The sequence below is a fragment of the Ursus americanus genome, chromosome 10, assembly GCF_024610735.1.
Source record: "Ursus americanus isolate L20-20 chromosome 10, mUrsAme1.1.p, whole genome shotgun sequence".
Lineage (NCBI taxonomy): Eukaryota > Metazoa > Chordata > Mammalia > Carnivora > Ursidae > Ursus > Ursus americanus.
This window is the reverse complement of record NC_142136.1, coordinates 70774085-70790305: the sequence shown is the minus strand read 5'-3', so window position 1 is coordinate 70790305 and position 16221 is coordinate 70774085. Positions and strand designations below refer to the sequence as shown.

The 16221-nt window shown below is 40.4% G+C and overlaps 1 protein-coding gene across 2 annotated transcripts in view; it reads right to left on the bottom strand.

Annotated features, from left to right (window-relative positions):
* The window catches only part of FLT3 (fms related receptor tyrosine kinase 3), a 75690-nt gene that overhangs the window by 38953 nt on the left and 20516 nt on the right, over positions 1–16221 (bottom strand). For both annotated transcript variants that reach the window (XM_045797047.2, XM_045797046.2), the window contains exons 2-4: positions 11235–11356; positions 5178–5380; positions 1763–1878 (exon numbers count right to left, since the gene is read on the bottom strand). In XM_045797047.2, the coding sequence (XP_045653003.2) occupies positions 1763–1878; positions 5178–5380; positions 11235–11342 (427 nt within the window). In that variant the 5' untranslated portion in view covers positions 11343–11356. The remainder of the gene's footprint in view (positions 1–1762; positions 1879–5177; positions 5381–11234; positions 11357–16221) is intronic.

The window sequence follows — 16221 nt, the reverse complement described above, 5'->3', positions numbered from 1 at the left end:
CAAGGAATCTCTGATTCCCTTCCAACCTGAAGCACACAGACTCACTGTCCCACAGAGTTGGGTCAGGGACTGAGGAGGGGACAGGGAAAATGACCAAAATCAAAGAGAAACAAAAGGTATCTCTTGATTTTTGAGCTTCTAGGCCTCTGGTTGGTCCTATAAATTTCAGAGTAAATGGAAGGGCTTTTCAGAAATTTTGACAAATTTTGACTTTACCAGATTTTTTGCCTTACAGGCCAATTTTAGAAACCTACCACCCCACCCCGGCCCCAGTTAAGATGACACTTCTGGGAATCTAAATGGCCACAGGTGCTCTTTCTTTTAGCAGCTACGACCACAAGCTCCAGTGCAGTGTGGTGCAGACTGTGTAGACTTGGCCTCTACTGGTGCCCAGTGTGTCCGGTTTCCCACCCGCGTGAAGGCAGGATTGCTGTGAGGCTGTTAGATGGTACATGCGGCATTCCCTCAGCAAAGACGGTACTTGCAGAACACCGTCCGTGGTTATCTCTGAGCCAGGGCACCTCTGTGGGCTGGACACTCGTGCACCACACCCTGGCTTTGCACCTTCAAGTCACTGACAAGGAAGAGGGGGCTCAGGTGTGGCCAGGGAACCTAATTTAAAATGGCATAAGGGCGCCCGGGTGGCTCAGTCGGTTTAGCGACTGCCTCAGCTCAGGTCATGATCCTGGGGTTCTGGGATCGAGCCCCACATCAGGCTCCTTGCCCAGCGGGGAGTCCTCTTCTCCTTCTCCCTCTGCCTGCCGCTCCCCCTGCTTGCGCTCTCTCTCTCTCTGTGTCAAATAAATAAATAAAATCTAAACAATAAAATAAAATAAAAAGGCATAAACCGAGACTTTTGGGAGCACTGCCGTGATCCCTAAAGGCAGTAGGACGCTTAGGAAGGCACCTACCTCTAGCCCCCGCATGTCATGTGAGGTCAAGCGTTCACACAGTGAACCCACAGTGCCGCGTCTGTGCAGTTGCTAGGCCTGCGCATAACTGGGAGGAAACGAGAAGCCAGAAGGCACATGCACGCGGTGAGTCTGCCAACCGCACAGTTGCCTCCGTGGATAAGAACATTCGGATTGTTCCTGGCGGTTTGCCTAGTGATCTAGCATTTGTATAAATCAAGTATCCACTTAAGTGGTGACTTAAGTTCGATTTTTAACTTCTTAGCACGAATAAAATGAACACTGTCATCCTCAGTCACACCGGCCACATTTCAAGTGTTCGATAGCAACGCGTGGCCAGTGACTACCTCGTTAGAGCGGACACAGACAGTTTCGTATCTCGGAGAGCTCTAGCGGATGGTGCGAAGATCTTCCAATCCCGTGAGGTATGTATTTTTATCCCCATTTTACAGATAAGAAATTTGAGGTTCAGAGAGGTTAAGTGACCTGCCAAAGGTGGTAGTAACAGATCCAGTATAAGAATCCAGGACTTCTGACGCCAAGGTCAAGGTCAAAATGTTCTCCATACTTCTGACTCCAAGGTCAAGGTCAAAATGTTTTCCATTTCTTCCCTGTCAGTCATATGTCACTGAAAAAATGGGGGATGGAGGAGGGCTGACCAGAGTGTCGTGGGTTTTCAAGAGTGTTCATTTTGATGGGCCAGAGTCTCAGTGGGTTACATGGATGGCTGAAGTGAATTCAATCCATTCAACTACATACTGAGGGAAACCTGAGTATTGTGTCCCGAGCAGCTGGTAGAAAGCTCCAAAGGAGTGGAATATCGTGAATACGGAGTAGCAAGGCGCACTTACTTCTTATACTCACTGTAAACAGTATTGTGTAATTGGTAGCTTCACTCTGAATGAAAAGTAGGTATTCTCCAGCTTGGGTTTCTGTCATTTTCAAAATGACCATGGAAACAACTCCTCTGAAAAAAAAACAAGAAAGAGAACTGGTTATTTTGGAAAACGTGTGAAACTAAAACATAACATTTCATCCTGAGTCAGCGGGTGGTTCAGGGGCCCCCACAACTCCATCTCTGACTGTGGCATGGGGGGCTGGCAGCTTCTCACTCTGCCTGAGCCTGGTCGGTTTGACTGACTTCATCCAGGCCCTCCCTTCAGAGTGAGTGACCTCCATTCCAGCACCTTCACCTCATGCTTCTCGGGCCTCTCGGGGTGGGGGTAGGGGGCTCCTGTCTCAAAAGGCACAGGCTTGGGGGCACACTCCCACCAGCAAGTAGCAGACCGTTCCCCTCAACGACAAGCACATCCACAGTCATGTTGCTCAGTCACCTGGCCACCAGTCTCAGTTCCCCACTTGCAGACCCAGATGACTATACAAGCAAGATACCCAGAGATAAGGAACATTCTGTTTTGTGTGACTCTCTCCGTAGATGAAAGAATTCAAGCAAAATCCAACACAAGGCATTATCCTACGTGAAGGGGAAAATCCCATATATGTAAGGAGAAGGATGGCTCAGTGTTTGTGCTTTTAACTTTTTAGGTATTCAGTAGAGATCAGTTTGGCTGGGAGCAATCTCTTCCAAGAAACAACTTCGATGTGTTCGGTGACACCTGTTCTCATCAAAGCTTACAATATTCTCTAGTAGTCTGTTGAGTAATGTTGGCTTTAAATTTACACTTTTTTTTTAAAGATTTTTATTTATTTATTTGACAGAGAGAGACAGCCAGCAAGAGAGGGAACACAAGCAGGGGGAGTGGGAGAGGAAGAAGCAGGCTCCCAGCAGAGAAGCCTGATGTGGGGCTCGATCCCAGAACGCTAGGATCACGCCCTGAGCTGAAGGCAGATGCTTAACGACTGTGCCTCCCAGGCGCCCCTAAATCTACACTTTCTGACCTTTAGGTCGTTACTACTCAAAGCGTAGAATTTCTCCAACGGTGTTAGTCTCTGCTGAGGGTTGACAGTTATGCAGACTCTGAGGCCCTGCCCAGACCTACTGGATCGGGATCCTCTTTTGAACAAGGCGCCCAGGCAATCAACCCAAACGCACGTTATGTCAGAGACGCCCGGCCCTGCCTTTAGAGCTCCAGGCTGCGTGGTCGGAGAATACTTGTGCTTGCACTCATACCGACAGTACGTTAGAAGGATACATATTTGGGGGCGCCTGGGTGGCACAGCGGTTAAGCATCTGCCTTCGGCTCAGGGCGTGATCCCGGCATTATGGGATCGAGTCCCACATCAGGCTCCTCTGCTGTGAGCCTGCTTCTTCCTCTCCCCCTCCCCCTGCTTGTGTTCCCTCTCTCGCTAGCTGTCTCTCTCTCTGTGAAATAAATAAATAAAATCTTTAAAAAAAAAAAAAAAAGAAGGATACATATTTGGTTCATGCCTGCAGATATTCTGGTGAGATGCTTTCTTTCTCTGAACCATCCATTCTCCTGGTATCATTTGCGAACGCTTCTGCCTATCATAAACGACTGGAAGACAGTGAGCAAAGCCTAGGTGCTCAAGCTTTCTGGCCACGAGTCCAGAGCTAAGTTTCTGTAATTCTCTACGGCAGAAAAGTTGCTGGGGCGCCTGGGTGGCACAGCGGTTAGGCGTCTGCCTTCAGCTCAAGGCGTGATCCCGGCGATCTGGGATCGAGCCCCACATCAGGCTCTTCTGCTGTGAGCCTGCTTCTTCCTCTCCCACTCCCCCTGCTTGTGTTCCCTCTCTCACTGGCTGTCTCTATCTCTGTCAAATAAATAAAATCTTTAAAAAATAAATAAATAAATAAATAAATAAATAAATAAATAAATAAATAAAAAGAAAAGTTGCTAAATAGTTTTGGTACTAAGTTGAGTAATCCATATAAGGCCTATGACGTGCACTAACAAATGGGACCGTCGGTCCTAAATCAAGAAAGGCAACGTCTCACGGAATGACAAGAACCCTACATTTGCTTTTTTGGTCTCAATCCAGGGAGAGCTGTTGTGGCATAAAATTTTAGTAAGACTGTCAGAACACTGAAGCCAAAATTTTTAATAGAAGAGTGCTTTGGTTTAACCCCAAGGTACAAAGAACCAAAAAACAGAAGTGAGTAATACAGTCTCAAAAGAGGAAAGGAAAATGAATGTGCTCCAAGATTTAGAACCTAACTTCAGAATTATAGCCACTGTCCTAAAAATTACTTAAGAGTTTGTTTGACCTTACAGGAGCAAATGCGAACAGCTTGGTACAGGTCAGTCACAGAGATGTCGCCCCATACCTCAGTCAGGCAGGATACTCGCTGCAGGTCACTTGGGTACCACTAACTGCACTGTTCCTGGAAAGACAGAGCCTCTTCTACACCCTGGGGCACCAGAACACCCTCAAGAACTGGAGAGCAAAGTAGTCTTAGAATTATCAAGTGGACATTTGAATGACTTGTGCCTCCTTCTTCCTGCCCCCATCTGGTCTCAGCAAGGGGCCAGCAATCAGCACGGAGTTAGATACAGACTTGGCGGTTCCAACACAATTCTTGGCCAAGATATTTTTCTGGAACACGAGAGCCATGTTCCTCACACCCAGATCAATTTCTTACTAAAATACTTCGTGGATGTCACCGGCAATTCTGCTCATCATACTGTGAAACGAAATAGATTAAAACCAAATGTTCTTTCCCCAAGCATTTCCCAGAAAGAAGCTTCTGACTACTTGAAGCAGAATGTAATGAACATTTTCTAACTTTTTATCTTTAAGACAAGATCCAATTAAAAAAACAAGACACGGCAAAAATCCCAAATATTCTTTCCCAGTTTGTTTTACATTTTTCTAGCCACTCACTGCCTTCTTAGGCCCTAACTATATCTATACGTAATTTTTTAAGTTGGCTTTATTTTTTAGAGTAATTTTGGATTTACAGAAAAATTGAGTGGAAAGTACAGAGAGATCCCACATATGTTCCCCCCCAACACACACACACGGAGTTTTCCCTGTTATTAACATCTTGCACAGGTGTGGTATATTTGTTACCATTGGTGAACCAATATTGGCACTAACTCAAGTTTATAGTTTACATTAGGGTTCACTTTCTGTGTTATACATCCTGTATATTTGATAAATACATAATGCCATGTATTCTTGCCCTAACTATATTTTTAGTTCATTATTTCACTGGAGATACGAGTTACAATGGATATGGATAGACATTTGAAAAGAAACTCCATATGAACTACGTTCTATGGCAAGGAAGTTTTCCTCCCAAAATCCTTGTGGGTGCTCCCCCCCCCACCGCCCCCCACTTACCTGTTCTGTAAATCAAAGTGGGGCTGGCAATTCAGGGAGCTGTGTTTAAAGACCCAGAGACAGGAAATGTTCCCCGGGGTGTTGACCAGTACTTGGAGTGTGATGGATGCCAACATGTCCACTTCCACAGTGGCTGCTCCATAGACCGCCTGTGTGCTCTCAGGCTTCAAGGCACACCCGAGGTCTTCTGGGGGTTCTGATGCCTGTGTGGAAACAAAGTGAATTTTCTACTAGCATGTGTTTTTACATCCTCTTCTTAGCTGGGACCTTTATCAAATAGATTTGTGTTGACATACTGCCCACAACACTGGAGAACATATTACTGACTGAAAATCCTACTATTTACAATTCTCTAAAGAAGAGATAGGGGCGCTTGGGTGGTTCGGTCGGTTAAGCATCTGCCTTCGGCTCTGCTCATAATCTCAGGGCCCTGGGGTAGGGTCCCATGGCAGGCTCCCTGAGCAGCCTGCTTCTCCCTCTGCCTCTGCTCCTACTTGCCCTTTCTCTCCCTCAAATAAATAAATAAAATCTTAAAAAAAAGAAGATAAGTTTAGGCTGCATTTCTCATATGTTCTACATACTGTTATGGGCTGAATTGTGTCCCCTTGATATTCCTGTGTTGAATCCTAACCCCTGCTACCTCAGAATGTGACCTTATTTAGACATAAGGCCTTTCCACAGGTAATCAAGTTAAAATGAGGAGGCTGTTAGGGTGGGTTCTTATAAGAAGAGGAAATTTGAAGAAGACATGCACCAGGAAGAGCGCCTTGTGAATATGAAGATGAACCTCTATGAGCCAAGAAGAGAAGCCTGGAACAGATCCCTTCCTCACAGCCTTCAGAAGGAACTAACCCCGTCGACATCCAGATTTCAGACTTGAAGCTTCCAGAACTACGAGACAGCAAATTAGTTGTTTAAGTCACCCAGGCTGTGATACTCCGGTGCAACGGCTCTAACGAGCGAGTATACAGACAACGCTCATAAAACTCATAATACAGACGTGACTGTTTTTGTGATTGTTGGTATGTAGATAAGAATCTACATAGTAAGAGTAAATTGGCATCTGTATTAGAGGAAATTAAAAACCAAAATATTTTCTGGGCAGATACCCCCATAGGTTCATGGCTACCACCATACTTCTGCTTGTTTTCAGTAATTGAGATATATTGAAAGGAGGGTGTGGTAGCAACTTCTGTCTCTGGACCCTTCCCCTCCTACCCTCCAAACACATAGCATAGCATGCCTACACACACACACACACACACACACAAGCTTCTTCAAGTGAAGAGCAGGGTAGGTCTCCTGCTACTGATCATAAGCCATACTTCTGGTTTTACTTGTCCATTTATTCAGCAAGTAACTCATAAGTTCATTTACTTAATATCTGATAAGTGCTAGACCATCTACTGGGCACGATGAGACTAGGATGAAAAGACACTGATCTTATCCTCAAAGGCTTTCAAGTCTAGTAGGAAGGAATAACTAAAATATGAGGTGAAATATGATGTGCCCCATAAAAAGATACCAACTACTTTGAAAGGTATATTTAAATGTCCTGGAACTTCGGAGGATGGAGAAGTAATTTTCAAGCTGGGATGGTGGCGGTAAGAAGGCTTCACTGAAGTCCAGAAATTGAGCCAGATCTTAAAAGATAGGCACAGAATAAGTCAAAACAAAACAAAACAAAATTTAAAAATCTGACATACTAGAAGAAAATATTGCAACATATATTACAAATAAAATACCCCTAATATATAAAGAACTTTTTAACAATGAGGGATACAGGACAAAAACACAGTAGAAAAATGGGGAAAAGAACTGAATAGACAATTTACCCAAGGAAGACATGAAGAATAGCCCTTGAACATATGAAAAAAAAATGTTCCAACTCAGTTATAATTAGAAAACATAAATTAAAACAACACTGAGATATCACTTCTTACCTATCAATCTGACAAAAATTTTTAAGTATGACAACACATTGTGCTGGCGAGGCTGTGAAGAAACAGCTCTTCTCATACATCTCTGGAGGAATGCAAGCCAGCGTGACCCTTCTGGAGGAACATTTGGCAACAGCTAATGAAACGACATGTACGCTCATCCTTTGAGCGAGCAAGCCCACTTCGAGGACTACACGCATAAACCTATACTTATAAACAAGTAATGGCAAAATACTAGAAACCTCCTAAATGCTCATACACAGAAGAGTGGTTGAATAAACCACGGTCCCTCCGCATAATGGAGTACTATGCAGCTATAAGGATGTATGAGGACAATCTCCACGATTTGGAGTGATCTCCTGGATATACTGTTAGGTGAAGAAAAGTGAATGAAGCATCTACTTTCATGCATACTATACCTCATGTAAGAAAGAAGGGGATTGAGAGAATACACATGTATCTGCTCATTTGTGCACAAGAAATCTAGGAATAAGATAAAAAAATCTAAAGTGGGGGCACCTGGGTGGCTCAGTCAGTTAAGCATCCAGCTCTTGATTTCGGTTCAGGTCATGATCTCAGGGTCATGGGATCAAGCCCCTTGTCATGCTCCACACTGGGCATGCAGCCTGTTTGGGATTCTCTCTCTCCCTTTATCCCTCCCCCCAACCCCTCGCACACACTCTCTCTCGCTAAAAAAAGAAAAAAATCTTTTTTTTTTTTTTAAAGATTTTATTTATCTATTCGACAGGGATAGAGACAGCCAGAGAGAGAGGGAACACAAGCAGGGGGAGTGGGAGAGGAAGAAGCAGGCTCCCAGCGGAGGAGCCTGATGTGGGGCTCGATCCCATAACGCCGGGATCACGCCCTGAGCCGAAGGCAGACGCTTAACCGCTGTGCCACCCAGGCGCCCCAGAAAAAAATCTAAAGGGATTGGCTACATACAAGAAGTAGGTGGGAAAAGGATGGATACTTGGTTATAGGTGTGAAGAGGGAGGAATATTTCTTTGAGTATATCTTTTTATATACCTTTGGCTTTTAGGACCATAATCATGTTTCATATACTCAAAAAAATAAACCATTAAAACCAACCAGGATTTTGGGGGAACTCAACATGGAATACCAAAAAAAAAAAAATTAATTATATTACAGATAAATAACGTAACCATGGTGAAGGGGGTGGAAAAGAAAAGAACTAACCTAAGTAACTGAAAAATATTACATTGGATAATGTAAGATTAAAGACAAAAAGAATTGTACACAAAGACTGTATTCTAGTTAGTAAATCTGTTTCTCACTGGAATGTGGGTTAGCAATTCTGAAATTACTTTATGTGTATACCAGATTTACAAAAGTCTATTATTACAAATAATGAGAACCAGGTTTCTTACCATCAGAGAGAGAAGTACAAATATGAAAAGAGGAAAAGGTAGAATAAACCCTTAGATGCTGAATTGAAATCAGAGTTATCAGCATGAATTTATGGTGATATACAGATAGGTAAGTAAATAGATGTAGAGATGATAGAGAGATAAACAGAGTGTTGTGTGTGGTGGGGGCGTAAGTATACACACATACATTTCCTAGAGGGCCCAGAGGCAATGACACCCCAACAGCAAGGAGCACACCCGGCTCTCAGACCATGGTTTCTAGATACTATTCTCCAAAACACCAGTGCTTCTTTGGAGAAGTGGCTAATTCCAGGGCTAAGGCAGGAAAAATACAAGCTGAGCCCGAACTGTATTATAGCACCGGAAAGTAAGGAAGTGCTTGAGAAAACTGGGCACAGGGTGAAAGGACACAGAAGTCATCCTGAGGTAGCTCCCAATGGCCAAAGCTGGACAAATCTGAGTAACAAAAGGAAATGGATAGTCTTGGGTTATAAGTCATAGAATAAAATAAGTATCTCTGAGTCCATAGTGATAGAAATAGATAAATAAAATGGAGAGAAGAGATAGCTCTTCCTCACACGGTTCCAACTTAGAAATGTAGAGGGAAGAAGGGAAAAAGAAAATCATCATTAGGGAAACATCACAGTAATAACTGTTGTAGGCAAGATCCACCAATGGGTGCTAAAATCAGCAGGTGAAAACTGGAGGAGGAACAGGATATTTGCATCTTTCCCCAAATACTTGTTAATTACAAAGAAAAAAAAAAGTAACTTTGCAAAGGAGAAGCCCAGCATACACCATGTTCATTTCAAACAGAAATGATGAATGGTGAAAACATTCCGATTTTAAACAACAATTAAGTGGACTGTGGGAACAGTAAAATCATCTTATTTTGGTTCCAGGTTATATCGGTAATACAGCTAAGGATGTAGTTGCTTAGAGTTACACTGGCAAGTTTTGTCTACCAGAATGTTTGCGTATTCAAAACACCGCTGAACTGTAAAAGTCTCAGGAAGATGTCTCATCTGAGCAATGTGAGCTGTGGAAGAAATCAAAACCATTTTTTTAAAGAGCACTGCTCCCCTAACAATACACTTTGCACTAAAGTGGGAAAATGCCCAAAAGAAGCAGCTGCACCCTCAGGAAGGTGAAAGCACATTGGGCAGCAGACTGCTCATCTTTGCATCATCCACGATTTGTAGGGTTATCTGTTTAATGTCATTTGAGAGCTACTAGGTCTTAATACAATCCAAATTATTGCATAAAAATATAACTTATACTACATGAAAAAAAATAATGCAGCTTAATACTAGGAACCAAGACCAATTATTAGCTTTTTTTAAACATTGTGTTTTGTAAGAAAACACTTAGATGTATGCAGCTATTTTCTTAAGTTGAAAAGACACTGAAAGTTTATAGCAGCATAGCAAATATCAACATTTTTTGTCCACACTGAAATACGGTGTATGCAAAATATCTTAATTATTAATAATTAGCAATGTGTTATGATGCCAATATCTGTTAAAAAATTAAAACCAGCCATGCTTCCGGCATAAAAAAAAATCATGTGTTAAATCAGGAGTTTTCCATTCACGTAGAATGTTACGGAAACCTATTTCACGTTATGTCTTAAGTTTGAGAATATTTTTAATATCTCTGATTTTAGGGGGTGGGGAGTGAAGTCCAGGGCATCACATAGTATATGTGATGTGTTTATGTATTCTATCTGTGTAGAAGAAAACAGAGTGACTATATATTGGTATGAATTCTTAACTGGAAATATTCATGAAATTGGCTACTTTATGTTCACTTTTTTGTTATATATTTCTGATACTTTCAGTTCTCTATTATTTAAGCTTCCTTTCTTTGAGTAAATATCTCAGCTGTTAGATGAATTGCATGAAGGAGAAGGGTAACGAAAAACAAATTTGGAACTTGAAGGAGCCAGAGTCAGAAGACGGAGCAATTTGCATGTCAGTTTAATGGGAAGTCACTGAAAGTTCTAAGGGAGGCGGTAAAGCATGTAGTTGTGCTTCAGAAAGAACAGTCTGGCAGTCTTATCAGAGATGAACTGTAGAAGGAAGAAGCCACTTATGATGTTATTGTGATTATGGGGGAGTTAATGAGAGAAGTGGCTGTGAGACCAGAGAATATGAGGTGATTATATGAGAACTATCAAAGAAAGGAAATTGACAAGACTTGGCAACTGACCGAATGTGAAGGTAAGGGAGAGGAAGTAGTCCCAAATTATGCTGACCTTTGGAGCCTGGGAATTAGACAGGCCCATAAGCAGAAATCAATTAATGCAAGTATAGGGACAGGTTTGGAGAAATAGAATTATATAGGTGGGTTTTATGAAATAAATTTGAAATGAAATATAATTTATGAAATAAATTATATAGGTGGGTTTTAATAAGCAAATGGAAAACCTATTTTATCTAGATCCAGGAGGCAGTTGGAAGTTAGGGACTCAGGTTTGAGGGAGAAGCCTGGATTCTCTTTAAAGAGAAAGGGTAATTCCTGTTACTTATTCATGCTGAGTATCTGTATCTTTCCTGAATCCAAACCAGGAAAGAACATGACTCTGGATGGAATGGAGTGCATATGAGTACATAATATATTCAAATACACAGAAAGAAAAACCCATTTAGCCATGGCAGACCTCAATCGCTTATAAAGTATATAGCCTAGAGAAAACAGCTAAAGTTAGAATTTTAGTATTACTTTACCATGGGATACGATGATGATATCCCCAGTGATGAATCATTGTTCTTATGATTGATTAAAACACACTTGATCACAGGCAGATCTTGATTTGTAATAGTCTCAAATGTCATTGCTGAAAAAACAACTGTAAAACAAAATAAAGACAACGAAGTTGATACATGCACACCTCGAAAAGAAAATATGTATTCATTTCACAACAAAACAAAACGTAATCAGGCAAAGGAGGAAAGTATCAGGCCAACAGGAAAGGATGTATAATATATACATAATTTCATAAAAGGCAAGTCTTATTATAAATCAGGAGCCAGGTACTCAGAGCAGTCCTGTCCAATGTGCTACTGAGCATTTGAAATAAGAGTAGAGCAAATGAGGAATGATTATTTGCACACAAGCAATTTTTTCTTCTTTACGGATGCCTGTGAAATCTTTTCGTCGTGCACTCAAATCTTTAGAAATATGTGCTGTACTGAGGGCCCATTTTCCTCCATTGCGCTAGATGCTCCGTGGGCCTTTTCAATCCAGAAACTCATATTCGTCTCTTGGCTAAAGTTTTCTTGAATTATTTCTTTGATTCTTTTTCTCTCCTTCACTTTCTGTTCTCCTGTCGTCTGGATGTTTTTCCCAAATGGCTGATGATCCTTAACAGTGCTCTCTTACACAAGAATGAAGTCCAAACTGTTCATTCTAAGCTCTGTGGGCATCGTGTGACCTGCTGCCCCATCTTCTCTGTGTGGCTATCTTTCGGTTTTCTCACGGGCTAATCAGGCCACCCAGAGAACAGGCCTCTCTCATGTTGGCTGCCCAGGTTCTGGGAGCTGGTGCTGGCAATTTACACTCTTTTGGGGAGGGGGCACCTACAACGGAAATCAGGTTGCTTTTCACCTTTTTCATCCTGCATCTTTTGATTCAGCTTTCTTCATGTGCTTTAAATCTCTCTAAATTTTATTTTCTGCCTCTCCAGTGTCTTTGTCCTTTTAAGTTTATGTCTTTAAAAAATTTTTGTCATTTGAGTGGACTCTTGGTAGAAGGTAAATGTATATGTTCGGCCATCTTTGTACCTTGTAATCTGATTAAAATCTCAGTATTGTAGCTATGAGAGCTACATATGGAGACATATTCACTGGTTTGTTTTCATCTGTCTTATTATTTTATTATTTATTTAAGAAGTCATATTATACCAATACAAGTAGCACTGTAAGTGAAAATTCACCCTAAAACCTGACATCCTAACAAATAAACCATTTTCATTTCTCTAGAACCTTTCTCATCTGTAGACATAGTTTTGAACTAATTGCATTAATGGAGTAGAAATCATTTTATATCCTGATTTTGAAAATAATATGTCATAAACATTTCTTATGATACTATATGCAATTGATTTGCTTTTCTTTGGGGTGCTAACAAGAATGACCTCATCATTCCCTTGCTGTCATACATTTGGGTTTTCTTTTGCCCTCTGCCATTTAAAATACTTCACTAAGGGATGCCTGGGTGGCTCAGTCGGTTAAGCGTCAGACTCCTGATTTCGGCTCAGATCCTGATCTCAGGGTTGTGAGATTCAGCCCTATGTCGACCTCCACGCTCAGCGGGAGTCCGCTTGGGATTCTCTCTCTTCCTCACTCTCTCCCTCTTCCCCCTCCCACTGCTCAGGCACGTGTGCACGCTCTCTCTCAAATAAATAAATCTTTGAAAAAATGAAATAAAATAAAATACTTAACTAAGCTTTTCACTGTGTTTTTTTTTAATCTAAGCTTTTCCCTTTTAAAATATTATTTCTTTAGTATAAATTTCTGGAAGTGGAACTAGTGGGTTAAAGGATATAAACATATATAAAGGATATATTTAAATGGTTCTCGATATGCATTGCCATTTGGTTTTCCAAAGACGCTATACCAATTTATATAGCCACCATGTAAGGTGAGAATGTAATCACTTTACTACAGTCTTACCAGCATTTAGTCATTATGTATTTTTTATTTCTCTTAATATAGCCCCTAGTCTTGTCTTTTTTATTTTAAGCAATCTTTACACCCAATGTGGGGATCGACTCATGACCCCGAGATCGAGAGCTGTATGCTCTTGAGAGTCTGCTTGACATTCTCTCCCTCTCCCTCTGCCTCCCCCTCCCCCCGCCGCTTGAATGCTCGTGCTCTCTCTTTCTCTCTCAAATAAATTAATTAATTAAAAAAAAAAGGGTTGCATGCTCTTTCATCTGAGCCAGTCAGGTGCCCCCGCCTCTAGTATTTTAAAAGAAAAAAAAAAAAGAAATCAAAGAGGCACAATTTCAAGGGACAGACAGGGGAGAAAAGATTAAAGAGAGTTTAAGAAACTCCCCTCCCCTATTCCCTCGTGTTTTTTTTTTCCCTCCCTACTTTTTTCAGTAATTTTATTCAACATAATTAGTATACAATAAGTTGAACATAATTTAAGGTGTATAATTTAGTAACTTTTGACATAAATACAAATCTGTGTGTAAACCCATCATCATAGTCAAGATAGCGAACTTATTCCGCCCCAAAAGTTTCCACGTGCCCCTTGGCAATCCCTTCCTCCTACTCACCCCACAACCGCATGCCAAGCAACCTCTGATCTCCTTTCTGTCACCACAGATTAGCTTGAATGTTCCAGAAGTTCATATAAATGGAATCACGTAGTATGAAATTTCCTTTTTTGTCTGGCTCCTTTCGCTCTGAATTATTTTTAGATCCATCCCTATTGTAGTATACATCAGTAGTTCATTCCTTTTAACTGACAAGTCGTTGTCTACTCTACAGATATAACACAATATTTTAATTCATTTACCTGTGGATAGAATTTGGATTGTTTCCACTTTTAGCCTCTTACAAATAAAGCTGCAATGCATATTTCTATAAAAGTCTTGATATGGACATAGGCTTTTATTTTTCTTGACTAAATACCAAGGATTGGTCGGAGTACCTAGGTCATAGGGGAGGTGTCTATGTAAATTTCTGAGTGTCTGACTGCTCTCCAAAGAGGTGGTATTTTATATTCGTATTGTCATTGTACGGGAATTCTGGTTGCGGAAGTCACACCCTCACCAACACTTGGTATGAGGAGAATTTTTAATTTCAGCCATTGTGCTAAGTATATAATAAATCATTGTGGTTTTAATATCTCCTTTCCTACTAAAGATGTCGAGCATCCTTTCAGATGCTTCTAGGACATACTATATATTCTTTGGCAGTGTGTCCGTTCACATATTTTGCCCACATCAAGTCATTTAAAATGGGGATGCTTATTTTCTTATTATTGAGTTTTGACAGTATTTTCTCCCAGTTTTATTGTGTTATCGTTAACATATAACATTGTATAAGATTAAGGTATACAACACAACGGTTTGATATATGTATACACTGCAACATGATCACCACAGTAAGTTTAGTTAACATCCATCATCTCACATAGGACTAGTTTTTTCCTTGTGCTGAGAACTTTTAAGATCTACTCTTAGTAACTGAAATATATAACAAAATATTGGTAACTATAGTCACCATGTTATACATTACATCCCTAGAATTTATTTATTTTCTAATTGGAGGTTTGTACCTTTTAACCACCTTCACCAATTTCTCCCAACCCTTCCCCATGCCTCTGGAAACCCCCAGTCCATTCTCTCTTTCTGTGAGTTTGGTGTTTTTAGATTCTACATAAAAGCGAGATCCTGCAGTATTTGTCTTACTCTCTCTGACTAATTTCACTTAGCATAATGCTCTCAAGATCCATTCATGTTGTCAAAAATAGCGGGATTCCTTTCTTTCTTTTTTATGGTGGAATGGTATTCATAGACAGATATATAGATAAATAGATGTATGCCTATCTCAATAGCAATAAAAAAAAGAAAAGAAAAAGAAATCTGGTTGGAAAGTGTTCAGAATAAATCAATAGGTACTTTTTCCAAGGAGGACAGCATCACTAATCATTAGGGAAATGAAAATTGAAGCCATAATGAAATATTATCTAACACCTGTTAGAATGGCTGTCATTAAAAAGACAGAGGATGACAAGTGTTGGTGAGGATGTGGACAAAAAAGAAGCCTTGTGCACTACTGGGGGGAATGTAAAATGGTATAGCTACTATGGAAAACAGTATATATAGTATATCTATCTATCTATCTATCTATCTATCTATCTATCTATCTATCTATGTATTTTACCCTTTCTTTATCCATTCATCCATCAATGAACACTGAAGTTGTTTCCAAATCTTGGCTACTATAAAAAGTGCTGCAATGAACATGGGGTATAGATATTTCTTTGAGATAGTGATTTTGCTTCCTTCAGATGTGCACCCTGAAGTAGAATTGTTGGATCATATGGTAGTTCTATTTTTCTTTTTTTAGTAACTTACATACTGTTTTCCATAGTAGCTATACGACTTTTCATTCCCTCCAATAGTGCACAAGGCTTCTCTTTATCCACATCCTCACCAACACTTGTCATCCTCTGTCTTTTTACTGACAGCCATTCCAACAGGTGTTAGATAATATTTCATTGTGGTTTCAATTTTCATTTCCCTAATGATTAGTGATGCAGTCCTCTTTGGAAAAAGTGTCTATTCATTTCTTCAGTGCATTTTCTAACCAGATTTCCTTTTCTTTCTTTTTCTTTCTTTCTTTCTTTCTTTCTTTCTTTCTTTCTTTCTTTCTTTCTTTCTTTCTTTCTTTCTTTTTCTTTCTTTCTTCCTTCCTTCCTTCCTTCCTTCCTTCTTTCCTTCCTTTTCTTTTTCTTTCTTTCTTTCTTTCTTTCTTTCTTTCTTTCTTTCTTTCTTTCTTTCTTTCTTCCTTCCTTCCTTCCTTCCTTCCTTCCTTCCTTCCTTCCTTCCTTCCTTCCTTCTTTCTTTCTTTCTTTCTTTCTTTCTTTCTTTCTTTCTTTCTTTCTTTCTTTCTTTCTTTCTTTCTTTCTGTTGATATTGAGTTGTATGAGTTCTTTTCATATTTTGGATATTAATCCCTTATCAGATAAATAATT